The sequence below is a fragment of the Ooceraea biroi genome, chromosome 1 (genome assembly GCF_003672135.1).
Source record: "Ooceraea biroi isolate clonal line C1 chromosome 1, Obir_v5.4, whole genome shotgun sequence".
Lineage (NCBI taxonomy): Eukaryota > Metazoa > Arthropoda > Insecta > Hymenoptera > Formicidae > Ooceraea > Ooceraea biroi.
The window spans coordinates 1,007,871-1,033,883 of record NC_039506.1 but is presented as its reverse complement, the minus strand read 5'-3'; the positions used below and the strand labels follow the sequence as shown (position 1 = coordinate 1,033,883).

At 38.4% G+C, this 26,013-nt stretch overlaps 3 protein-coding genes across 3 annotated transcripts; 1 reads left to right on the top strand and 2 right to left on the bottom strand.

Annotated features, from left to right (window-relative positions):
* Window positions 1–5,095: 5,095 nt before the first annotated feature.
* On the top strand, window positions 5,096–11,771 carry LOC105286742. Its single transcript, XM_020034124.2, is given in 4 exon segments — window positions 5,096–5,230; window positions 10,417–10,641; window positions 11,010–11,182; window positions 11,185–11,771. Coding segments are annotated over 3 exon segments (429 nt in total). The 5' UTR covers window positions 5,096–5,230; window positions 10,417–10,447; the 3' UTR covers window positions 11,247–11,771.
* A 518-nt stretch (window positions 11,772–12,289) lies between these two features.
* On the bottom strand, window positions 12,290–17,773 carry LOC113563227. Its single transcript, XM_026974589.1, has 3 exons — window positions 13,836–17,773; window positions 13,600–13,729; window positions 12,290–13,519 (listed from the first exon to the last, which is right to left on the bottom strand). The coding sequence occupies exons 1-3, from the start codon at window positions 17,685–17,687 to the stop codon at window positions 12,828–12,830; spliced, it is 4,674 nt and encodes a 1,557-aa protein (XP_026830390.1). The 5' UTR covers window positions 17,688–17,773; the 3' UTR covers window positions 12,290–12,827.
* A 481-nt stretch (window positions 17,774–18,254) lies between these two features.
* Window positions 18,255–23,428, bottom strand: LOC113563226. Its single transcript, XM_026974586.1, has 4 exons — window positions 23,350–23,428; window positions 20,422–23,280; window positions 20,143–20,309; window positions 18,255–19,025 (listed from the first exon to the last, which is right to left on the bottom strand). Exons 1-4 carry the CDS (start codon window positions 23,426–23,428, stop codon window positions 18,255–18,257), a joined length of 3,876 nt encoding a protein of 1,291 aa, XP_026830387.1.
* Between the last annotated feature and the right edge of the window lie 2,585 nt (window positions 23,429–26,013).

The following is a 26,013-nucleotide window of genomic DNA, read 5'->3' as shown; positions in this document are numbered from 1 at the left end:
GATCGCTTCGGGTCCTAGACGAGGACTCTTCTTGACTACCTCGCGAAGGCATCCACTCGGGAGACGCAAATATCAGTGTTTCGTCACGTCGGATAATTAGGTCCGCGACAAGGGGTTCCGAGGATGGGTGAAGGATACCGCTCGGTAGACACTCGGACTGTGGCAGCCGCCAGCTCGACCTGCTCGCCACGGCTGGCACCTATCGAACTGGTTTGCTCGGTTCACGACTTCTGGATCAGCCGATCCCCCGATCCAGGTGCTCGCTTGCGGGCTCGCTCCCCCTGCACGAAGAATCGGCAGGCCACGACGACACGCATCGTGGTGAACGCTTGCTTGCTCGCTCGCTCGCTCGCGTGCGCGCGCGAGCGCGAGAGCGCTCGTCCGCGTCCTCGTGAGAGAGGAGCAACAGGCCCCCCCACAGGTAGGTAGGTAGGTAGGTAGGTAAAGAGCCGAGTGGGTACAAACCACGGCAAGCTAAACTGCGAGACAGCCGGGGACGGTAGATCGTGCCGGGGTCGGCGGTTTTCGTGCCGACGAAGACTCTAGCGTGCGGGCTCCGACTCGAGGTGAGGTGGTGGCAATGACCGTTCTCTCGCGCGTTCCTCTTCGTCTCCCTCGCGCGTTCGGAACGTCCCGAGACCTCCTTCTCTCCCCGTACCCTTCTACCCTCCCTCCCTCTTCGTTCTACCTGTTGCGGTGGTTCCCTCTTCTGCCGCCACCATCGGACTTCCTTCTCCTGCATGCACGTTGTTCCCTCACCCTGGCGGTTTCGCTCGTCTCTTTCCCCTACTACGACCTCGTTGTCGCCGTTCGCAGGTCGGCGGCGGACGGTTGTTCGTATCATCGACGGTGCCTCCTTTACCTCCGTTCTTTCCTTCTTTTTTCGTTTTCTTCGTTTTTTTATTATTATTATTTCCTCTTTCCGATCGTCGCTCGGATTCGTGATGTTCATTAGGGGATAGCGATGTTTTCTTTTTCCTTCGATATACGACTTCGTCGAATGAACAAGACGGGATCATGGTTAACGAAGGCGAATGCCGGTGGTCCGTTCGTGTGTTCGCGATTTTAGACAGCAACGCGATAATTGGGATAATAATGCGGTTGGAGATCTACCTGACTCGAGACGATCTTTGAAATCATTTCGGTATCTCTCTGGATCTGGGAATCTCTCAGTATGTATCATTAGTATCAGTAATTCAATTCTTTATAATAACAAGCAACTTGTATCAGACAGTAAGTTTTAACGAAATTTTCCATTTATGTTAAATGGTTTTAGGTAATCATTTTATCCAACGCAGGTCTCTCCAAGTTCGTAATTTTAAAAATCTTGTTTAAGATTCATTTTATAAAGAAAGTTGAGCAACTCCGAAAAATGAGAATATCTTTCGTGAAGCAATTTTTATGAATATGACAATTGTCTATTATTATATAAAGTTGTAAAACGTAATTATATCGCAATATTAGGTATATTGATAATTATATAATATATAGATCAAAAATATCTATTTTTACGATGTTTGATATAATAATATTGCTTGTCATTTTTTTATCTTTTAAATACTGTATTGATGAACAAATTTAATGAATAAATTAGTATTAGTATATCCATTGTCTATGTATATCTACAATGTACCTGCACCAGGTAAGTCTTTACCTATAGAGCTAACACACACAGGGCGATCCTCAGCATTACATTTAAAACGCAATTCAGACTTTTAAATGGAATTGTCTAGTTAAAATGTTCAGGATATAAAATAATATAAAAAAGTATTAAACTTTTAGATAACAATAGCCATTTCAGTAAATACGTGAATCTAAAAATAAAATAGGAGCAGAGAAATTAATATTAATTAATTTAATTGTCATGTACAGTATAAACAATCATTTTTATAAAGAAAATTGGAGATTTATATCATGATACTATAATTTTATAAATAAATATTGTTATATATATATACAATATATTATTATATTAGAAGTATTTAACAAATTATTTCTGTGCTAAGTTTTCCGTACCGAATTGTTACCTTCTTATTTAAATTACACGCACAAGTGCATCGCCATCCAGGTCTTGCTCACCAGTACAAGCTTCTTTCCAAGTTTGCAATAACTATAATCCGCGCTTTACGGAACCGGTTGTTGTAACTACGTCGGTTGAATTAACGCTTCTGCCGTTCAACTTCTTTACAACTTTCCCGTGGAATGACTCCCCAAGTGCGCGAAATCTATTTTAAACGTACCTTACACGCGAACAGCGAAAACGCGTACTTGTTAGCTCGAATCAGATACTACAACAACCACAATCCGCTAAAACTGCAATCGGAACAACAGAAGTATGCTCCTCAAACGTAACCCATTAATTCCGCATCCCGGTAATCTCATCGTTCCTCATCCCTTCTTATTCACCTCGAAGGATGTAAGCAACCCTGGGAACTTAAATCGGGATGACTTAAGCCTGTTTCACGAGCACGAACGCGGCGAACACCCACGCAATGACGTTCTTCGCACGTGGTGAAGGACGATTTTTGTTGAGAAAAGGAGGGTTTTCTCCACCGCGCCAAACCGCCATCAAGTAACAGTCAAATGAAGACCGATCTTATGTCCTTTTGATGCATCTTCTAGGTAGATTCTTGATCTTGCTGGTCGGCCGTGTCTCTACGATCCTATGGAGCAGACGATGTATCATAATGACATAGTTATATAGTACGAAAGTCTATCAATGATCGTTTCGGGGGTGCCTGCATGTGCCAGTATGTGCGTGAGAGCAAATGTGGAGCGGAACTACCGCAAAACCATTCGACTGATGTTATAAATCAAGGGCAACGATAAGCACGGCGGAAACGTACATGCGGGGACGAGGAGTGGATAAAATAAAGGAATCGTTGAAAACACGGGGGAAGAATATATCGAGAAGGCTTAACAGGAGCCTCGTAAATGCGCCGTTCTCTTATCACGCAGTGCTTCTCAATCCGCGTCAAATTAAGGGTGAGTTGATGATGATCTGGGTTTTCTTTCTCTCTGTTTTTGGCTATTCCTTGGAATTATTTATGCGAGGACTATATTGTGTGAGGGTTAGCGAGATTTGTGTAAGATGTAGTTTTGACACGTAGAATCTCATTGACAATAATATGCAATGGAAAAAGTATATTGATAATCAGAATGATGCAAAGTTTTGCAGGAATATTTTAAATCGTAATGATAAATTTAGATAGAAAATGTATAATTTATATATTTATTAATTATTTTTAACTGCATCAGAAGAATGGTTTTAAATGTTCTTATTTAACCAAAATTCAGAAAAATATTTTTTATTAAATTAATAATATCGATTTCGTCGATAATTTGAGAAATTTTGAGAAGTACTAAAATCTTATCGATATCGTTTCATCCCTGAAAGCGAGATAAAATAATCAAATACGCACATATGCCATTGGAATATACAGTTTGATATCTACAACACACATTCAACTCTCGATTCTCGTAGGCGTCGATTTCTATAACGTTTATAAATAGTATATTTGCACAACGTTTATAGTTTTTAAATATTAATATCCGTCAAATAGTTTTCATCGCAAAGCTTCAGTTCTCCTGATTTATGATACGTATGATAGATAGATAGACTTCTCTGAATTACATGTTTAACCTGGAAGTCAAAGTAAAAACAAATTAAAGCAATCAATATTGGCGGATTAACGGAGTTTGCGGTAACCGAAAATGGATAACGGCGAATCCTCGCGCCATAGGGTGTCCTCTTATTAACAATGTTTCACGCTTCATCCCCCGATTCAGCCGATTTGAAGCCACAGGTCGAGTTCTTACTGGCCATATTTGTCGGTATGTTCGTCACGATCTGTCAGCCCACACATTTAAAGGATTATGTTTTTTTCTCCCGGTTACTCTCTTCGTTTTCCTTTTTCCTTCTTTTTTCCATCATTCTCACTATCTGTTATCCTTCTGTCTCGCGACATGTGTAAATCTGCGCGTGTCGTTATCACCACTCAAAAGTTGGAGAACTAACGGATACTTAACAACGATCGACGATCATGTGAGATTGGTGATTGCATAGTGCCGGATACGTTTCTTTCAAACTTTTTCAAAGTGGATATCCGCCTGACCCATATTGTAACCGTTGATATAAGCCGGTGGGTGGATATGAATCGAACCTTTATGTATAGAGGATATTTCATTATCAGATTGCGACATGGATTGGACGGAACAGACAGCTCGCCGAGAAAATTTGAATAATAGGATTAAAGCGAAAGCTGTTGCTGCATATATATCGCCATGATCTAGTATCTGCTGGATTGATAGTAAGATTGATAATGATTAAAAATATTTTTAAATGTCTCCGTCTGATCAAAGTATTTAACATATGCATACATATCTATTTAGATTATTCGAGATAACATCGCCTCGTGACAGATGCGGTTTTAATATTTTCGTATAAAATTCGGTTGTATCTAATTTTAATTTATTGTAATAATATTTGATTTTGATTAGCTTGTTATAATAAGAGCATCAAATTTTCCGTCCGTCCTTTCAATGTTCACTCAAAATTACGAGCTCACGAAATTTTCTTGTCATTGTTGTATTCACATCTCGGAGTATCAAAGAAAATATTTGATTGTGGGAGAAAATAATGATCCTTCAATTTTAATACAAAAATATACAACTTTCATAATTTTTCACCGGCAGCAAACTATTATAAAAAGAACAACGATAGAAATATATCCCGTAATAAGTAATAAAGATTAAATCAATCCAAATTTTATTATTTTCTGCATTAATTTCCGGGTAAGTTACTAATGTATTCACATCAGAGTGAGAGAAGCGATCACTTTCTTTCTCGAAAAAAAAAGAAAATCATGAGCACAAGATCTCGAAATCCTCGCAAGAGTGCGAGGGATCCACGAAAGAAAGATTCACACAAGAAGCCACAAGTACGAGGGTAACTGGTGGGGTTGGACTTCGAGGATTGGCTACGGGTTGCAGCCGAGGGGATGCGTCGGAGGGTGCTCTCACAGGTATATATACTGCTGTCGGCGGCTCAGCGACCGATCCGAACTACTGAAACGTTCGCCGGTACGTCAGGAAGATATACCAGAAAGCTGCCGACAGGTGAGGAAGAAATCGTCTATCAGACGGACTCGGATTGCTCTTAAGCCGATCTTCCCCCTTATTCGCGGTTTGCCATTCGATCTACGATCCGATCGTCAGGGAGATTTAATCGGTGAGTACGAAGAATTCTAAACTTCCATTGTTTAAAGTAGGCAAATTTGGACGGTTGTGTTATTTAATTTGTGATTGATTCGAAAATACGAAGAAAATATTATATTTGGCAGATCAAGTTTAGAAAATTACATTCTTAATATAATAAATTATTTAAATTATGTTGAAGCAATTTCTGCAAGTTATTCTTTTCAGAATGTTTTTTAATTGCTTACATAGTTACTGGATGCAATGTTTTTAACGAATTTTGTTACAATTATTATTTCTGTTATAAGTGTTGATAACAATCAAATTAAATATGTGATATTAATCAAATTTAAATTTTTTTAAAATTCATTAAAGATTAATAATCGAGAAATAACTGCTTTATAATTTTGAAAATGTATAGTATTATGTAAAATTGAATGAAGAAGATTATTATCAGACAATAAAAAAATTAATATTGTGTCTTTCTCAAATTGAAATTAAATGCAGTTATAATTATTTAATAATATTTATTTATGTGCGATAAAGTCTAAGCGTAAAGGCTGAACGATATTTAAAACACGTAACAACTACTTTACGATTAACTTCCGGTTAACTTCGGCTATTAAAATATATGATAAATAAATTAAATTAAATCAAAGTAAATAATTTTGATGCCATAAGAATGCACACTCATTCTTTTTTTCTTATTCGAAATCTATTTAAAATATCTTTATGTTCTGCATCCTTCTTGTCTTATATTCTTATTTTCTTACTTTGTTCCGTTATTGACTGTTCCGTTGTTGATTGTTATTGAATATTATTGTTAATTGTTCCTAATCGTAGATTATTGTGGATACACTGAGTTAATACATGTGTACATGTCCAAGCCGCAAAGAGTTTAGTCCAAGTTACATATTATATTTTTATGAAGCAGTATGCGTTATAAGACACTCGTATCACGCGGGATTACCGTCAAAAAAGTTCTTTGAAAGCAGATCCCCTGTGATCTGTAGCAAATCTAAGTTTTACATACGTCAATGGAGATCATTGCCAGCAATCGTATAGCTATGTACTCCGAACTTTTCTTCTAAGGATTTCGAAAGGCATCGTGGAACAGATTTGATCGGGTGATAATCAGGCGTGTAACGAATGTGCCATCATCACAGAGAAACGCGTCTGAAAATCGAGTTCCATGATCGACTCGATGCTTCGTTATCGTCGTAATCGGCCGCAGCCTTCCTGTGTCCGAGTATATAATCGCATGCATTAGGATGCGGCGCAATGAATTTTGCATATTCAGCGAAATTGCCTCGCGCGGCATCTTGTCATTTCGCGTTTCGTACGCGGCAGGTTAATTTCTTAACGAATTTATTCCGACGGATTGCGCCAGCCTGTCACCACCGAGCCGATTCAACAAGTAAATTAAAAGTGATCTTACGCCTTATCCCTTGTCATTTACAGTCTAAGGAACTCTTGATTGTTCCGGCGGTTTATGATCAACGTCGCGGTTAAACACCTCAAGGAAAAAGTGTATAGATGTATGTGTATGTGTAGAAATTAAAAAATCGAATTCTAAAATATAATCTCATAGTCTTACGATTTTTTGAAAGGATTATATTTTCTCTCAATAACATCTCTTTAAATTTAATGAATTGGTTTTTTTTCGAAGGAATGCCAATGTTTATCCTGAAATCTCTGTCTGTTGTAAAAAATTATAATATTTCCTTTAATTAAGATAAAATGTGTAAGAACACACATCGCTTTTCGCTAGATTAGCAGATTATTTAAATTGTACATTTTTAATATTTTAGATATGAAAATCGCGGGATTAATTACACAGTGGGAATTTCGTCTATCCTTTAAACAGATTTACTGGGTGGATCATTGAGCCAACGACGGGAGCTTTAACGCGACGCTTCGCAAGCTAACGATGTGTATTCTTTTAGCCTGTTAGTTGCTCTAGGCGAGAAGATGGTCGATTCGGCATGTTCCTCCATCTTATGAAAAACGCCTCGTGCTATTGAACTCGAGACACGTTTGACATCCGGTAGGTAATATCGTCATTTTAGATGCCCGTAAAAGTCACGTAATTAATTGCGATCTAAGTACCGGACGTGGGGTCGTAACGCGAATAGATTGTCTCTAGGATTTGTGCGCTTCCGACATTTCAGGAAATCGTTTTGAGTGTTTGGAGATGACCCCGATACCATTGACAAAGTCCATACAATATTTTAACATAATCAAGATGGCAATATTACAAGAACGATGATCACAGAAACGAGTAAAGAAAAAAATATCGTGACTTATTGATCCTTGCGCATTAAGCGTCGAAGAAGAAATCAAAGAAATGAACAGAATATTATACATGCTATATGCTTTTATAAAAGTACAAGATTATAAAATTTTTTATAGTCGCTATTATTAAAAATTGAGATCTTTGAGGAAATTTGAGTTGTAGAAGAAACTTAAAATTAATTTTTTATCATATGAAAATTAATCGTAATAAATAAAATAAATTATATAATTGCTTAGTGACGAAATTCTAGATATAGCTTGTTTACTCGCGAGCTTTATGTATTTCTGAAACTGACAGTGACGTAACGTTCTGCTCAAAATACCAGGTTTAGTCTCATTATCATTATTCATTAATAACGTAATATTTCATTTCGCGTTCTTGCTATGATCGCTCGCACGAATCGTAAGATAATTACAACTTGCAGAATCCCACGAGAAGGCGTACTTGATGCGAATCGTCATCATCGTAACATCGACGCAGTGACGGTATCAAAATTGAAACTTACGTCTTCGTATACTTACGCCTCGTTGTAAGACGAGTTGTATTCATTCACGCCGTATAACAAATGTCTTACAGTTATACAACGCCGACAAACAATGACGGATATTTTCATTCAGTTGCACGTGTCGACCGACTAACCATTAAACATGGAAATCGTTATTGTCATCTTCAACACGTTTGCCGTGTCTTTCATTTTCGGTACATCTACTTCGACTTTACTTCATCTATGTATCATTGCTGCATAAAATTATGATACAACATTACACAATTATACAACAGTCTACAATTATAAAAGGTTTTTCTTTTGCTGCACTGATTGTACATTTAATACAGCAAAAGAAAAATCTTTTGTAATTGTAAACGATTATATTATAATTTTACATATCATACACTTGTGACATTTTATGAAGAAGAGTATTTGTGCAAACGGAAGTAACAGAAGTGTAAAGCATCAATATCTTATGTATAATATCGTAATAAAAACCCTTCGCGTTTCTACATGTGCCGCAATTTATAATATCTTGCGCCTTTATCGCTCTATATTCGAAAGACGTGAAGATATGCGAAATATGTGAAGGAGTTACGTCATCGCAATTCATGTCCGACATGCAGTAAAAATAGAATCTCTTACATTCTTTAAAAAAAAATCGAGCACGTATACTGATTCTCGTCTCGCATTTAATTCGAAGCTCACGAAGGTATCTCTAAGAGCACGTGGCTCTTCAAAGATAAAGCATTACAGCTGATCGTGACGCATTCCGTTTCAAAGAACAATCAAGAAATACGCTAAATTCAAGAGCACATAGCACGACAAAAAAACTGGGGAAAACATCTTTCCTCGCGTCGATTACATTTCGATATCTAATTTCAAAGCACTTGCGACAAGTATGTACAAACTCATCTGACACTTTTTCGAACTCCGAAAATAACGATCGACCTCTCGAACCCACAACTCTTGATTTCGCATTTGATATTGATGATGTCATTAATACTCAATTATATCGGTGATACGCAAAAGTTTCGGTGCTCCGTATATCTTCGATGGGGATGGAGTATTATAAGTTCGGATCCATCAATCGACTGTATTACGATAATCGGTTACAAACGGTCCAATATTCTCCACGGATTCCTTCCATTATCGATAAAGTGACGACGCAACAGGTTCTACGCAACTTCATGTTTCTGCGAATTCCACTTTCCACTATTGTGTATTTTGGCTAACTTTGTTGTAATATTTCTGTCTGTATATTATTCCTTTAATCTCTTCAACTAATTTTCCATAATCCAAATTTTATCACATCTTAATTTTGAATTTTTATATTTTTTTGTTAAAATAATAATAATATTCCGCAACTTAACTTTACAAAATAAAGAGGCTATCAGAAATGTGTAAGTAGGTGTGCATAATAACTCAATGCCTTTTTGAAGAAATTCAGATTTTATGAGAAAAAAATATGTCAATCTTTGAACTATTTGCCATCATTTTCTAATACTATTCTTTATTTATCAATGAAGCTGACAAATTCCTTTTAAAAAAAAAGTAAATGAAGATTCAACTCAGGAGAAAAGCACCGAATTACTTTGCACCAAATATGATTGCCATGTAATCGTGCACCTATATAATAGCTTATTGCAGCTGCCATATTTGTAAATATTATTGAATATTCTATATGCATAATTTCCGAGAATAACAGCATATGTATTTAATATTATGATAAAGTAGCACATTATTACACATATTTACAATTTAACTGCAATACTTAATACATATTTACACATTAAGTATAAGGGATCTTATACTTAATACTTAATTTAAAGAATTTTAGGATCAACCCAACGTACAAAGCACATAAAGTACACATATATAATAACACAATAATAACATTAAATTGATTTGTACATAGTAATGACTAAATTTAGCTTTAGTTATATAAGATTCCTGAGTGAGATGGATGGAGAACTACGTAAGTACGCAACTTTCTTACAATTTGAGGAGCATTGCAAGGATCGGCGCACAGAGCATTCTCAAAGGAGCATTTCTCAATAACAATTTCTCTAACTAAAAAGTTAATGGCGTTAGTTTTCAGTTGTACATTAATTACAAATATCGTTCGCGCTCAATCACCCCCAACGCAGTTTTCTTACGGCTTTCGGAAGGTTACGCCGAAGCGAGTGAGGAAGTCCGCGATGCCTGATCATCCCCAGATAGAAGTTTTGCCACTTTCTGAAGAGTATTACGTTAAGAAACTTTTGATTGTATTCCTTTGATGGGCGGATCGGCGGCAAGTTTCGTCATGGCGAAAAAAGAAAAACGATTCTCAGCGTTCTCTTTCCGCAGGATAATCACACACATGAAGTTTAAAGCCACGTTATTTCTTTCCCAGCTTGTCTTCATGCATATAAGCTTCATTGTGTCTTTGCAGCAACCGAGACTGCTACCTCAAGCCGTTCAAAATGCGGACAGAGATGAGTGCAGCTCGTTTTCTTTGTTGCTTACTGTTGATCGCCATTGTGGGAACTGTCATCGCATGTGCCGAGCCGGAATCCATGGCTAGATCGACGAGACCAAAAGTAATTGCTAATTCCGAAGAATTGAAGCGATATCTCGATCTTGTTCGAGAGTATTATTCCATGACAGGAACAGCAAGGTAATGATTCTATATTTGAAAGAGAGCGTTGTTTGACGAAAAGATAGACATGTGTCTATCTTTTCGTGATACAAATCAAACCAAATAATAACATTGTTTAACAAATAATTATTAAATTAATATACGGTGTATATGATAATAGTAAATGAAACAAATAATAGTTATGTTTCAGACTAAAGCAATTTCACATGAAGTTATTAATAGAGAATTATTACGATTAAATAAAATATAATTAAAATTATATAAAATTAATCGGATATAAAATTTAACATTAGTTTAATCATATAATTATGAAAATATAAAATCGGATAGAATGTTAAAATTAAAAACATTTAGTAATTTAATAATTATATATACACATCATACAGGTTTGGAAAGCGAAATGATCCACCAATCTCGGAGAATACTATTTGGGAAATATTTAGGATGATCCTGGACAATGCACAACGGCAAAATGAACAGCGAAGACGGGATAGGATCAGACAGAACAAAGAGCCAGTCCCGTTTAATGACTTCTAGAGTTTGGATGCTGACAAGTACACGTCGCTACACGACCTGGCTCTCATCCGAATGTAATTGACAAATACTTGGACAATGTACAATAAATTTCATAGCGTTTTCCCTTTTACTCTCCCTAATTTCCATTGAAATATATCAAAGATGTTATCTCTCCCCGTCTCGATGTTTAGGAGGAATCGAAAGAAGCGTTTATCAATGTTAAATTTAATTTATATTCTTTTATAGTATTTGTTGTATATAGTATAAAATATATATAAATACACAATTTATATATTATATGTTAATATATATATACATATTATATATATTAATAATAATAATACGTATTATTATTCAATTGGTCAGAGACACTTAAGTACCATAGAACATTTTTTAAAGATAATGAGTTCATGAAGATGATACAGAAATGCAAAGTATCGAGAAACATGGAGACATTTAATCGAAAAATGGCTAATATATTTAAATTAATAATGCTTGAGATAAGAAGACTCCTATAAATTATGTGATATGAATCTAGATTAGCGCAATTGTAACTCCCTTTTAATTTGGTATGTATAAATTCTTCGTTAACAATAATTAAGAACTATAATAAATCTATATTGCACTAAGACATTTACTTTGATAGATAAATAATAACTGATTGAATAATAACTGCCATTCGTTAGCTCTTGGTAGTAGCAAATTTGTCTTATTAATGAGAAAAATCGATAGATGTTCATTTCGTTTAAATCTATTTTTTATATAATTATTAAATAAAACTTATCTCGTTACAAATAATACTAGAATATGTTACCTAATTTCTCAAGCTGCATGTATAGAATATATTTTAATGTTAGTACAAAACACATACTATTTTTTATTAAAAAACTTAGAGATATAACATAAAATATTACAACAGAATCTGTTTCAAGTTTTTAAAGTTTGAGATTGTAAAGTTAAGTACTATTAAGTTAAACATACATAATAATTACCTGAAAAATTATTTGAGATATATATCTTCAAAATTATGTTAAAAATAAAATTCCTGAAATATTTGATACAAAAGACAATAAAAAATTGAGATAAAATGAGTTTAATAGAAAAATTTAATGACATATATTGTAGTAGTTTACTGTTTATTACATCATATAACACAGTAAATATCTTTATTCAATACATTATGAAATCATAATGCTGTTGAATTATAGTAATTTACTATTTTATAAATAAATTAATGTCAGTAAATAGACCTATTCTTATTAATACTTATATAAATATAATTATATTAAAATATTGAATAGAGGAACGACTAACAATTAAATTATACGCAAATGCACAAATGTAGTTCGATAAAGTCTTTTACGCTTACATGAATCGATATAGACAACTGCTAACAGAATGTTGCCATAGATTGATAGATCAACTGTCTCCTTTTGATCAAAGATTACACCGAATCATTTAAATCAACTATTTTATCATTCCTGAAAACGTGCTATCATACTTGAGCGATCATACAGTGCAACCTCCTTCATTCGCTTACAAACTTTTTCTACAGAGTCAAAATAAAATAGTTTCAGACATCATTGCACCCATACTATACCATTCTTAAACATGCAGAACTTTTAGCAGTATCATTTAGCAGTAATATCGTATAAGTAATCAATAATTTTCATTAAAATAGAAGCAATCTATTGAATTGATATCGGAACAGGTTTATCAGGAATGAATACATTTTGGATGAAAGGCCGTACTGCGCAAACAGCGTCCTTCTTCCATTTGCACACTTTCTCTACGGAATCGAAATAAAGTGGTTTTGGACATGATTGAACCCAGGTTACGCCATTGCTACACATGCAAAATTTCGTGCAATCATCATTTGGAAGTAATACCACATCCTTGGGATCCTCCGCCGGACAAGTTCCGATGCACGTGGACGGGTCGAGATTATGGAAAGCTACTGCAGACGAAGGATTGCTTTGCATTTCCTCCATGCCATCGTTTTCTGTAATTCGCCTAACCGTGCGTCCTCCACACACAGCGTCCTTCTTCTGCTTGCATATTTTTTCCACAGTGTCAAAGTAGAGTGGTTCAGGACAAGACTGTATCCAGGCTATGCCGTTGCTGCACATACAGAATTTCTTGCAATCATCATTTGGAAGTAACACTACATCCTTGGGATCCTCCGCCGGACAAGTTCCAATGCACGTGGCCGGGTCGAGGTTATCGAAGGCTACTGCAGACGAAGGATTGTTATCCATTTCCTCCGTGTCATCGTCTACAGTATTTAGATGGTTTGAATCACCATTCGCAATTAGTGTATTATGCGTGACAAAGAGGCGTCGGCTAATATGCGTACTCCACAAACAGCGTCTCTCTTCTGCTTGCATATTTTTTCCACAGTGTCAAAGTAGAGCGGTTCAGGACAAGACTGTACCCAGGCTATGCCGTTGCTGCACATACAGAATTTCTTGCAATCATCGTTTGGAAGTAACACTACATCCTTGGGATCCTCCGCCGGACAAGTTCCGATGCACGTGGCCGGGTCGAGGTTATCGAAGGCTACTGCAGACGAAGGATTGTTGTCCATTTCCTCCGTGTCATCGTCTACAGTATTTAGATGTTTTGAATCACCATTCGCAATTAGTGTATTATGCGTGACAAAGAGGCGTCGGCTAAATATGCGTATTCCACAAAACAGCGTCTCTCTTCTGCTTGCATATTTTTTCCACAGTGTCAAAGTAGAGCGGTTCAGGACAAGACTGTACCCAGGCTATGCCGTTGCTGCACATACAGAATTTCTTGCAATCATCGTTTGGAAGTAACACTACATCCTTGGGATCCTCCGCCGGACAAGTTCCGATGCACGTGGCCGGGTCGAGGTTATCGAAGGTTACTGCAGATGAAGGATTGTTGTCCATTTCCTCCGTGTCATCGTCTACAGTATTTAGATGTTTTGAATCACCATTCGCAATTAGTGTATTATGCGTGACAAAGAGGCGTCGGCTAAATATGCGTATTCCACAAACAGCGTCTCTCTTCTGCTTGCATATTTTTTCCACAGTGTCAAAGTAGAGCGGTTCAGGACAAGACTGTACCCAGGCTATGCCGTTGCTGCACATACAGAATTTCTTGCAATCATCGTTTGGAAGTAACACTACATCCTTGGGATCCTCCGCCGGACAAGTTCCGATGCAAGTGGCCGGGTCGAGATTATCGAAGGCTACTGCAGACGAAGGATTGTTGTCCATTTCCTCCGTGTCATCGTCTACAGTATTTAGATGGTTTGAATCACCATTCGCAATTAGTGTATTATGCGTGACAAAGAGGCGTCGGCTAAATATGCGTACTCCACAAACAGCGTCTCTCTTCTGCTTGCATATTTTTTCCACAGTATCAAAGTAGAGTGGTTCAGGACAAGACTGTACCCAGGCTATGCCGTTGCTGCACATACAGAATTTCTTGCAATCATCGTTTGGAAGTAACACTACATCCTTGGGATCCTCCGCCGGACAAGTTCCGATGCAAGTGGCCGGGTCGAGATTATCGAAGGCTACTGTAGACGAAGGATTGTTGTCCATTTCCTCCGTGTCATCGTCTACAGTATTCAGATGTTTTGAATCACCATTCGCAATTAGTGTATTATGCGTGACAAAGAGGCGTCGGCTAAATATGCGTATTCCACAAACAGCGTCTCTCTTCTGCTTGCATATTTTTTCCACAGTGTCAAAGTAGAGTGGTTCAGGACAAGACTGTACCCAGGCTATGCCGTTGCTGCACATACAGAATTTCTTGCAATCATCGTTTGGAAGTAACACTACATCCTTGGGATCCTCCGCCGGACAAGTTCCGATGCACGTGGCCGGGTCGAGGTTATCGAAGGCTACTGCAGACGAAGGATTGTTGTCCATTTCCTCCGTGTCATCGTCTACAGTATTTAGATGTTTTGAATCACCATTCGCAATTAGTGTATTATGCGTGACAAAGAGGCGTCGGCTAAATATGCGTACTCCACAAACAGCGTCTCTCTTCTGCTTGCATATTTTTTCCACAGTGTCAAAGTAGAGCGGTTCAGGACAAGACTGTACCCAGGCTATGCCGTTGCTGCACATACAGAATTTCTTGCAATCATCGTTTGGAAGTAACACTACATCCTTGGGATCCTCCGCCGGACAAGTTCCGATGCACGTGGCCGGGTCGAGGTTATCGAAGGCTACTGCAGACGAAGGATTGTTGTCCATTTCCTCCGTGTCATCGTCTACAGTATTTAGATGTTTTGAATCACCATTCGCAATTAGTGTATTATGCGTGACAAAGAGGCGTCGGCTAAATATGCGTACTCCACAAACAGCGTCTCTCTTCTGCTTGCATATTTTTTCCACAGTATCAAAGTAGAGTGGTTCAGGACAAGACTGTACCCAGGCTATGCCGTTGCTGCACATACAGAATTTCTTGCAATCATCGTTTGGAAGTAACACTACATCCTTGGGATCCTCCGCCGGACAAGTTCCAATGCACGTGGCCGGGTCGAGGTTATCGAAGGCTACTGCAGACGAAGGATTGTTATCCATTTCCTCCGTGTCATCGTCTACAGTATTTAGATGGTTTGAATCACCATTCGCAATTAGTGTATTATGCGTGACAAAGAGGCGTCGGCTAAATATGCGTACTCCACAAACAGCGTCTCTCTTCTGCTTGCATATTTTTTCCACAGTGTCAAAGTAGAGCGGTTCAGGACAAGACTGTACCCAGGCTATGCCGTTGCTGCACATACAGAATTTCTTGCAATCATCGTTTGGAAGTAACACTACATCCTTGGGATCCTCCGCCGGACAAGTTCCGATGCACGTGGCCGGGTCGAGGTTATCGAAGGCTACTGCAGACGAAGGATTGTTGTCCATTTCCTCCGTGTCATCGTCTACAGTATTTAGATGTTTTGAATCACCATTCGCAATTAGTGTATTATGCGTGACAAAGAGGCGTTGGCTAAATATGCGTATTCCACAAACAGCGTCTCTCTTCTGCTTGCATATTTTTTCCACAGTGTCAAAGTAGAGTGGTTCAGGACAAGACTGTACCCAGGCTATGCCGTTGCTGCACATACAGAATTTCTTGCAATCATCGTTTGGAAGTAACACTACATCCTTGGGATCCTCCGCCGGACAAGTTCCGATGCACGTGGCCGGGTCGAGGTTATCGAAGGCTACTGCAGACGAAGGATTGTTGTCCATTTCCTCCGTGTCATCGTCTACAGTATTTAGATGTTTTGAATCACTATTCGCAATTAGTGTATTATGCGTGACAAAGAGGCGTCGGTTAAATATGCGTACTCCACAAACAGCGTCTCTCTTCTGCTTGCATATTTTTTCCACAGTGTCAAAGTAGAGCGGTTCAGGACAAGACTGTACCCAGGCTATGCCGTTGCTGCACATACAGAATTTCTTGCAATCATCGTTTGGAAGTAACACTACATCCTTGGGATCCTCCGCCGGACAAGTTCCGATGCACGTGGCCGGGTCGAGGTTATCGAAGGCTACTGCAGACGAAGGATTGTTGTCCATTTCCTCCGTGTCATCGTCTACAGTATTTAGATGTTTTGAATCACCATTCGCAATTAGTGTATTATGCGTGACAAAGAGGCGTCGGCTAAATATGCGTACTCCACAAACAGCGTCTCTCTTCTGCTTGCATATTTTTTCCACAGTATCAAAGTAGAGTGGTTCAGGACAAGACTGTACCCAGGCTATGCCGTTGCTGCACATACAGAATTTCTTGCAATCATCGTTTGGAAGTAACACTACATCCTTGGGATCCTCCGCCGGACAAGTTCCGATGCAAGTGGCCGGGTCGAGATTATCGAAGGCTACTGTAGACGAAGGATTGTTGTCCATTTCCTCCGTGTCATCGTCTACAGTATTTAGATGTTTTGAATCACCATTCGCAATTAGTGTATTATGCGTGACAAAGAGGCGTCGGCTAAATATGCGTATTCCACAAACAGCGTCTCTCTTCTGCTTGCATATTTTTTCCACAGTGTCAAAGTAGAGTGGTTCAGGACAAGACTGTACCCAGGCTATGCCGTTGCTGCACATACAGAATTTCTTGCAATCATCGTTTGGAAGTAACACTACATCCTTGGGATCCTCCGCCGGACAAGTTCCGATGCACGTGGCCGGGTCGAGGTTATCGAAGGCTACTGCAGACGAAGGATTGTTGTCCATTTCCTCCGTGTCATCGTCTACAGTATTTAGATGTTTTGAATCACCATTCGCAATTAGTGTATTATGCGTGACAAAGAGGCGTCGGCTAAATATGCGTATTCCACAAACAGCGTCTCTCTTCTGCTTGCATATTTTTTCCACAGTGTCAAAGTAGAGTGGTTCAGGACAAGACTGTACCCAGGCTATGCCGTTGCTGCACATACAGAATTTCTTGCAATCATCGTTTGGAAGTAACACTACATCCTTGGGATCCTCCGCCGGACAAGTTCCGATGCACGTGGCCGGGTCGAGGTTATCGAAGGCTACTGCAGACGAAGGATTGTTGTCCATTTCCTCCGTGTCATCGTCTACAGTATTTAGATGTTTTGAATCACCATTCGCAATTAGTGTATTATGCGTGACAAAGAGGCGTCGGCTAAATATGCGTACTCCACAAACAGCGTCTCTCTTCTGCTTGCATATTTTTTTCCACAGTGTCAAAGTAGAGCGGTTCAGGACAAGACTGTACCCAGGCTATGCCGTTGCTGCACATACAGAATTTCTTGCAATCATCGTTTGGAAGTAACACTACATCCTTGGGATCCTCCGCCGGACAAGTTCCGATGCACGTGGCCGGGTCGAGATTATCGAAGGCTACTGCAGACGAAGGATTGTTGTCCATTTCCTCCGTGTCATCGTCTACAGTATTTAGATGGTTTTGAATCACCATTCGCAATTAGTTTATTATGCGTGACAAAGAGGCGTCGGCTAAATATGCGTACTCCACAAACAGCGTCTCTCTTCTGCTTGCATATTTTTTCCACAGTGTCAAAGTAGAGCGGTTCAGGACAAGACTGTACCCAGGCTATGCGTTGCTGCACATACAGAATTTCTTGCAATCATCGTTTGGAAGTAACACTACATCTTGGGATCCTCCGCCGGACAAGTTCCGATGCACGTGGCCGGGTCGAGGTTATCGAAGGCTACTGCAGACGAAGGATTGTTGTCCATTTCCTCCGTGTCATCGTCTACAGTATTTAGATGTTTTGAATCACCATTCGCAATTAGTGTATTATGCGTGACAAAGAGGCGTTGGCTAAATATGCGTATTCCACAAACAGCGTCTCTCTTCTGCTTGCATATTTTTTCCACAGTGTCAAAGTAGAGTGGTTCAGGACAAGACTGTACCCAGGCTATGCCGTTGCTGCACATACAGAATTTCTTGCAATCATCGTTTGGAAGTAACACTACATCCTTGGGATCCTCCGCCGGACAAGTTCCGATGCACGTGGCCGGGTCGAGGTTATCGAAGGCTACTGCAGACGAAGGATTGTTGTCCATTTCCTCCGTGTCATCGTCTACAGTATTTAGATGTTTTGAATCACCATTCGCAATTAGTGTATTATGCGTGACAAAGAGGCGTTGGCTAAATATGCGTACTCCACAAACAGCGTCTCTCTTCTGCTTGCATATTTTTTCCACAGTGTCAAAGTAGAGCGGTTCAGGACAAGACTGTACCCAGGCTATGCCGTTGCTGCACATACAGAATTTCTTGCAATCATCGTTTGGAAGTAACACTACATCCTTGGGATCCTCCGCCGGACAAGTTCCGATGCACGTGGCCGGGTCGAGGTTATCGAAGGCTACTGGCAGACGAAGGATTGTTGTCCATTTCCTCCGTGTCATCGTCTACAGTATTTAGATGTTTTGAATCACATTCGCAATTAGTGTATTATGCGTGACAAAGAGGCGTCGGCTAATATGCGTACTCCAAACAGCGTCTCTCTTCTGCTTGCATATTTTTTCCACAGTATCAAAGTAGAGTGGTTCAGGAAAGACTGTACCAGGCTATGCCGTTGCTGCCATACAGAATTTTTGCAATCATCGTTTGGAAGTAACACTACATCCTTGGGATCTCCGCCGGACAAGTTCGATGCAAGTGGCGGGTGAGATTATGAAGGCTACTGTAGACGAAGGATTGTTGTCCATTTCCTCCGTGTCATCGTCTACAGTATTTAGTGTTTTGAATCACATTCGCAATTAGTGTATTATGCGTGACAAAGAGGCGTCGGCTAAATATGCGTATTCCACAAACAGCGTCTCTCTTCTGCTTGCATATTTTTTCCACAGTGTCAAGTAGAGTGGTTCAGGACAAGACTGTACCAGGTATGCGTTGTGCATACAGAATTTCTTGCAATCATGTTTGGAAGTAACACTACATCCTTGGGATCTCGGCCGGACAAGTTCCGATGCACGTGGCCGGGTCGAGGTTATCGAAGGCTACTGCAGACGAAGGATTGTTGTCCATTTCCTCGTGTCATCGTCTACAGTATTTAGATGTTTTGAATCACTATTCGCAATTAGTGTATTATGCGTGACAAGAGCGTTGGCTAAATATGCGTATTCCACAACAGCGTCTCTCTTCTGCTTGCATATTTTTTCCACAGTGTCAAGTAGAGTGGTTCAGGACAAGACTGTACCCAGGCTATGCGTTGCTGCACATACAGAATTTCTTGCAATCATCGTTTGGAAGTAACCTACATCCTTGGGATCCTCGCCGGACAAGTTCCGATGCACGTGGCCGGGTCGAGGTTATCGAAGGCTACTGCAGACGAAGGATTGTTGTCCATTTCCTCCGTGTCATCGTCTACAGTATTTAGATGTTTTGAATCACCATTCGCATTAGTGTATTATGCGTGACAAGAGGCGTCGGCTAAATATGCGTACTCCACAAACAGCGTCTCTCTTCTGCTTGCATATTTTTTCCACAGTGGTCAAAGTAGAGCGGTTCAGGACAAGACTGTACCAGGCTATGCGTTGCTGCACATACAGAATTTTTGCAATCATCGTTTGGAAGTAACACTACATCCTTGGGATCCTCCGCCGGACAAGTTCCGATGCACGTGGCCGGGTCGAGATTATCGAAGGCTACTGCAGACGAAGGATTGTTGTCCATTTCCTCCGTGTCATCGTCTACAGTATTTAGATGTTTTGAATCACCATTCGCAATTAGTTTATTATGCGTGACAAAGAGGCGTCGGGCTAAATATGCGTACTCCACAAACAGCGTCTCTCTTCTGCTTGCATATTTTTTCCACAGTGTCAAAGTAGAGTGGTTCAGGACAAGACTGTACCCAGGCTATGCCGTTGCTGCACATACAGAATTTCTTGCAATCATCGTTTGGAAGTAACACTACATCCTTGGGATCCTCCGCCGGACAAGTTCCGATGCACGTGGCCGGGTCGAGGTTATCGAAGGCTACTGCAGACGAAGGATTGTTGTCCATTTCCTCCGTGTCATCGTCTACAGTATTTAGATGTTTTGAATCACCATTCGCAAGTAGTTTATTATGCGTGACAAAGAGGCGTCGGCTAAATATGCGTACTCCACAAACAGCGTCTTTCTTCTGCTTGCACATGTTTTCCACAGTGTCAAAGTAGAGCGGTTCGGGACAAGACTGTACCCAGGCTGTGCCGTTCCTACAAGGACAAAACTTCTTGCAATCTTCATTTGGTAATAACACTTCATTGTCTTTTTCTTCTTTATGACATGTTCCAATACATGTAGATGGATCAAGATTGTACGAAGACTCTGCTAATCCGGATATATTGCGTAGTTTGTTTTCATTTCTGTTAATAATTGATGAATCTATTTTTCCAACTTTATCAGCTTCCAAGAAGGGATGTTGAGTGATTGGACGTACTGCACATTTTGCATTTTGTTTTTGCCTGCAGGTTTTATCTATAGAATCGAAGTAAAGGTGTCCAGGACACGGCTGAATCCATGCCATGCCGTTGCTGCACATGCAGAACTTTTTACAGTTGTCGGTTGGCAGTAATATCATATAATCATTGTCTTCATCAGGACAGACGCCGATGCAAATAGTTGGATCAAGACTGTAGAGGGACAATTCTAACTGATAGTCTTTATATGTTTCATCGCTTTTCATGTAATGAATTGGTGGAATTGGACGAATGCATTTTACTACTGCAGCCCAATCGCAAACTTCTCGTACATAATCGAAGTGTTGACCAATTGGACATTGTTTCAATATTGGATCACCATTCTCACATTCGTAATACAAATGGCATTGATATGGATGTGCAATACGCCCTTTTTCAGGTGATCCTTTAGGAGGACACTTCTCACGAGGTCTGTTAGGCGGCTTTGTAGTTGGCGTCTCAGATGTTGTAATATATGTTGTACTTGCTATCTCAGTAGTTGTACTTGTAGGTGTAACTGTTGTTGTTGCAGTCGCACTTGTCGTTTCTGCTGTTGTAATATCTGATGTTGTTATTGTTGAAGCTGTAGATGTCATTGTATTTGTTGTTGAGTCAGATGTTGCCGATGTGTCTGTTATAATAATTGTTGGCGTGTTTGTAATTGTAGTGTCTGATGTTGCAGAAGATGTGGCAGTTGTCGTAATTGTTGGCGTGTTGGTAATTGTTCTGTCTGATGTTGCAGAAGATGTATCTGTTGTTGTAATTGTTGTCGTACTTGGTGTAGTTGATGATGTATCTGGTGTTGTATCTCCTGTAGTTGCGTTTGATGTTTCAATTGTTGTAGTAGTCGTTGTATCTGTTGCTGTTGCTGTCGTAATTGGTGTTGTGTCTGTTGTAATGCTTGTGATTGATGTTGTAATTGTGGTTGAGGATGTTGATGATTTAGGTGGTGTTGGCGTAGACATTTTTGTGGTTGTTGAAATAGTAGTAAATATAGCGTCGCAGTCTACATTTTCTGGATAATCACATACACGGAGTATTGGATTAAAGAGTAAATTACGTTCGCATTTTATAGGTTTCGGATTTACTTTGCCTTCATAACAGTAGTAATAGTGGTCGCACATAGTTTCATGGGGAATCCTGTGTATCCTGCCATCGGATTTACAAGTCCACAAAGGCGGTTTTCGTGTTGTTGTTATAGTTGGCGGTGATGTCGGAAGTGTTGGTATTGAAGTCGATTTCGTGGTTGGTTGCGATGGAGTTGGTGTCATCGTAGTTGGTGAAGTCGTCGATGGTGTCGATTCCGTGGTTGATTGTGGTGGAGTTGGTGTCATCGTAGTTGGTGACGATGTCGTAACAGTTGTCGGTGAAGGTGACGGTGTTGGAGTAGTTGGCGGTGATGTCGGATGTGTTGGTATTGAAGTTGTTGATGGTGTCGTCGATTCAGTGGTTGATTGTGATGTAGTTGGTGTCACCGTAGTTGGTGACGATGTTGTAACAGTTGTTGGTGAAGGTGATGGTGTTGGAGTAGTTGGCGGTGATGTCGGTCTGATTGTAGGAGTAGTTGGTGTGGTAGGTGTGCTTCGGGTAGTGCCAGGCAAACCACTACAGTCTACATTTTCTGGATAATCACATACGCGGAGAAGTGGATTGAAGAGTAAATTACGTTCGCATTTTATAGGTTTCGGATTTACTTTGCCGTCATAACAGTTGTAATAGTGGTCGCACATAGTTTCATGAGGAATCTTGTGTACTCTGCCATCGGATTTACAAGTCCACCAAGGCGGTTTTCGTGTTGTTGTTGTTGTAGTTGGCGGCGATGTCGGAAATGTTGGTATTGAAGTTGATTTTGTGGTTGGTTGCGGTGAAGTTGGTGTTGTAGTTGGTGTCGTAGTTGGTGTCGTAGTTGGTGTCGTAGTTGGTGTCGTAGTTGGTGTCGTAGTTGGTGTTGTAGTTGGTGTCGTAGTTGGTGTCGTAGTTGGTGTCGTAGTTGGTGTCGTAGTTGGTGTTGTAGTTGGTGTCGTAGTTGGTGATGTCGGTCTAATTGTAGTTGTTAATGTGGTAGATGTGCTTCGAGTTGTGCCAGGCAGGCCACTACAATCTACATTTTCTGGATAATCACATACGCGGAGTAGCGGATTGAAGAGTAAATTACGTTCACATTTTATTGGTTTCGGATGCACTTTCCTTCGTAACAGTTGTAATAGTGGTCGCACAAAGTCTCATGTGGAATCTTGTGTACTCTGCCGTCAGATTTACATGTCCATAAAGGTATTGGTATTGCACTTACTGTTGCAGTTGAAGAATTCAATTTCGGAACGGATGCTAACACACTCATAGCAGATGGCTTGGATATATGCTCTTGACATCTTGCATTCCATGGCCAATCGCATATTTGAAGTTTAGGATTAAAGTGGAATCTGTTACTACTTCCATTCATGAGAGGACATTCTAGTGGGTCCCCTTTTTTCCCCATGTAACATTTGTAAAATTTTGTGCAACTGTTCTCGTGACGCAAATAAAAAGTTTTATTCCGTGAGTCGGTAGGACATTCTGTCAAAATATCAGTCCTTGATTCTTCAGCAGCAATTACCAACGTTACCACATATAAAGTGGCTACTAAATATATACCTAAAATGTAAAATAAAATATATAATATTTATTACTTATGAGAATTATATTGTCAATTTAAATAAACATATAGTATTTTCTTTTTTGGTAATGCCATTTTCTATATACGAAAGATTTTTCCTTATTGTCAATATATTACTAATTTATTGCACAAATAGTGATTATCTTATATCTTTTACTATGCTTACAATTCAAGTTTTGCTAAAATCCATTATAAACATTATAACATTTGAATTGGATATTGGAATCAATAAGAAAAACTAAAATCTGATAATCCTCAAATTGAAATATTGAAATCTAATATAGTGATATTGATATTAAAATCTAATATAATAATATCACTTATATAATAAGATAAACAAGAACTGTTTAAATTTGCTTGACTTTTATATATTACGTACATCAAATATTATTTAATAGCATTTGTTACATTTAAATTTTTATCTTTCTTTCCGTTACTTTAATATATCTTCGAATTTACAAGTTTTTAATCTAATCTAATCAGAGATTAGATTAAATCCAGAAAAATTTTTTATGCCAGAATAATAGTAATTATTTATTAAAAATATTAAAAATTCAAATATATTTGCATTATTATTTTCTTTGTCACTATTCTTGCACAGTCAAACACTTTCACTGCACAAAGATTTTCTTTGCAAGAACAACAATTGCACATTTGTCACTTAACAATTATCCGATGTTTTAGTTTGCTGTTTCTTGTTTGTATCGTTTTCATCATTGTGATCCGTGTTCTGTAAATCACATTCCACTCACCTTTCATGCTGCAATACCGAATCACCCAAAATTAGGGACCGGGACGTAGTCCGGTCACTCATTAAATCACTAACTGATGAATATGTCGCTACGAAATGAGTTTTATAAGCGAACAGTGTGTTATCGCCTAGCACGTACGTGGCTTATCATATCTAACATCGACAAAATCTTTCTCTTAAAGAAATCACTTAAGCACATCTAACCAGGTGCGGAAATATGTACATTTTAGATATAGGGTGGAATAAATAAACGTTGAAATTAAATCCAAAAACTTAATTTTCAGCAATCTGCGCTAGTTTTGCATTTGCAATAGTTTTATATTTTTTTCTTTTATGTAACAAATATTTAAAGTATAAGTTTTCAGTATTCTTACAGAAAATACTTATGTTACAGAATAAATGTACGCCAATTATATATATAAAATATATGCGATATAATAAATTGTCATAATTGTCATTGATCGTTATATATATTTGCAATTATTATATATAATTGCTTATATTTATAATAGATCTCTTTCAAGCTACTAAAACTAATTTCAAATGATTATAAATTATTATTTACTTTGATAAGCTAATTATATCTCAATATAAAAATAGATTTACGTCGAAAAGACAGGGATTTTATCTTATTGAAGTATTCACGTATCAATGCAAATAAAAGCGTAATCTCGAAATAATTGAAAGAATATATAGAAATTAAAATGTTTGTTAATTTGCTAATGTTTTCTCTCGATTTAATTTCTTTAAAAAATATTGAAATTTTGTAATAATATATTTGTAATTCGATATTGCGAATTTCAGATTTAGTTGAAAATGCACATAATATCAAATAATACAAAATCACACAATAAATCTTTTTTAGTAATCTTTTGTTATTTTAACTGAGCTAAATTATTTTCATATTGGTAAGAAAAACCGTTGTTGAAACTTAGAGTACAAGTTACGAAACTCTGCTACCAAAAAGGAATAATTAATTGTAAATCCTAAAACTAATAATTAATTAATATAATTCAGTTTTTACGCAGCTTATAGCAAAATTCTGTTATCAACTGGTAATATTTATCAATTTGATAATTCAGATAAATAATTTTCTGCTTAATCACTGCACATACATACATACAAAATTTACTGTATAAAATAAGGAATAAATAATATAGTTTATTAAGTTACAATCTGTTTGCTCTTTTCAGTATTTTATGAATCTTTACATTTTCCGCTATGGGAATTTAGCGTATTTTATCAAGATGCAACCTTGTCAGATATTTTGCAAGGCATGATTTTCCCTTGATGCATTTTCAAAAGGAAAAACAATCCATCAATTGGAAGATGTACTGTCTTATTCTTAAGTTCCAGAGAATATCCAATGCATGGAAGGTCATGCAACTGGCTTATGGAGACTTCGGCGTTTGTAGTTGTGACGATCGTCAACGTGATCATCAGTACGATGATTATTGAATAGTATTCTGTAAATATGATAAAATGTATAGTTAATTATTTAAAAAAGTACGATCGTTTCTTTTTTAGAATCCGAGATCCACAACTTTATT

Bases quoted from the DNA above. Each gene is read 5' to 3' on its own strand.
- LOC113563226 (XM_026974586.1), bottom strand. From the start codon at position 23,428: ATGTCAAGAGCATATATCCAAGCCATCTGCTATGAGTGTGTTAGCATC. The intron at 23,281-23,349 runs GTAAGTGCAATA...ATTCCACATGAG, and splicing joins TGAATTCTTCAACTGCAACA to ACTTTGTGCGACCACTATTA. The intron at 19,026-20,142 runs GTACAGTCTTGT...TAAATACTGTAG, and splicing joins GTGCAGCAACGCATAGCCTG to ACGATGACACGGAGGAAATG.
- LOC113563227 (XM_026974589.1), bottom strand. From the start codon at position 17,687: ATGGACAACAATCCTTCGTCTGCAGTAGCCTTCGATAACCTCGACCCG. The intron at 13,730-13,835 runs GTTTTGTGGAAT...GATGACACGGAG, and splicing joins GCAAGCAGAAGAGAGACGCT to GAAATGGACAACAATCCTTC. The intron at 13,520-13,599 runs GTATGTGCAGCA...AAAATATGCAAG, and splicing joins CGATGATTGCAAGAAATTCT to CAGAAGAGAGACGCTGTTTG.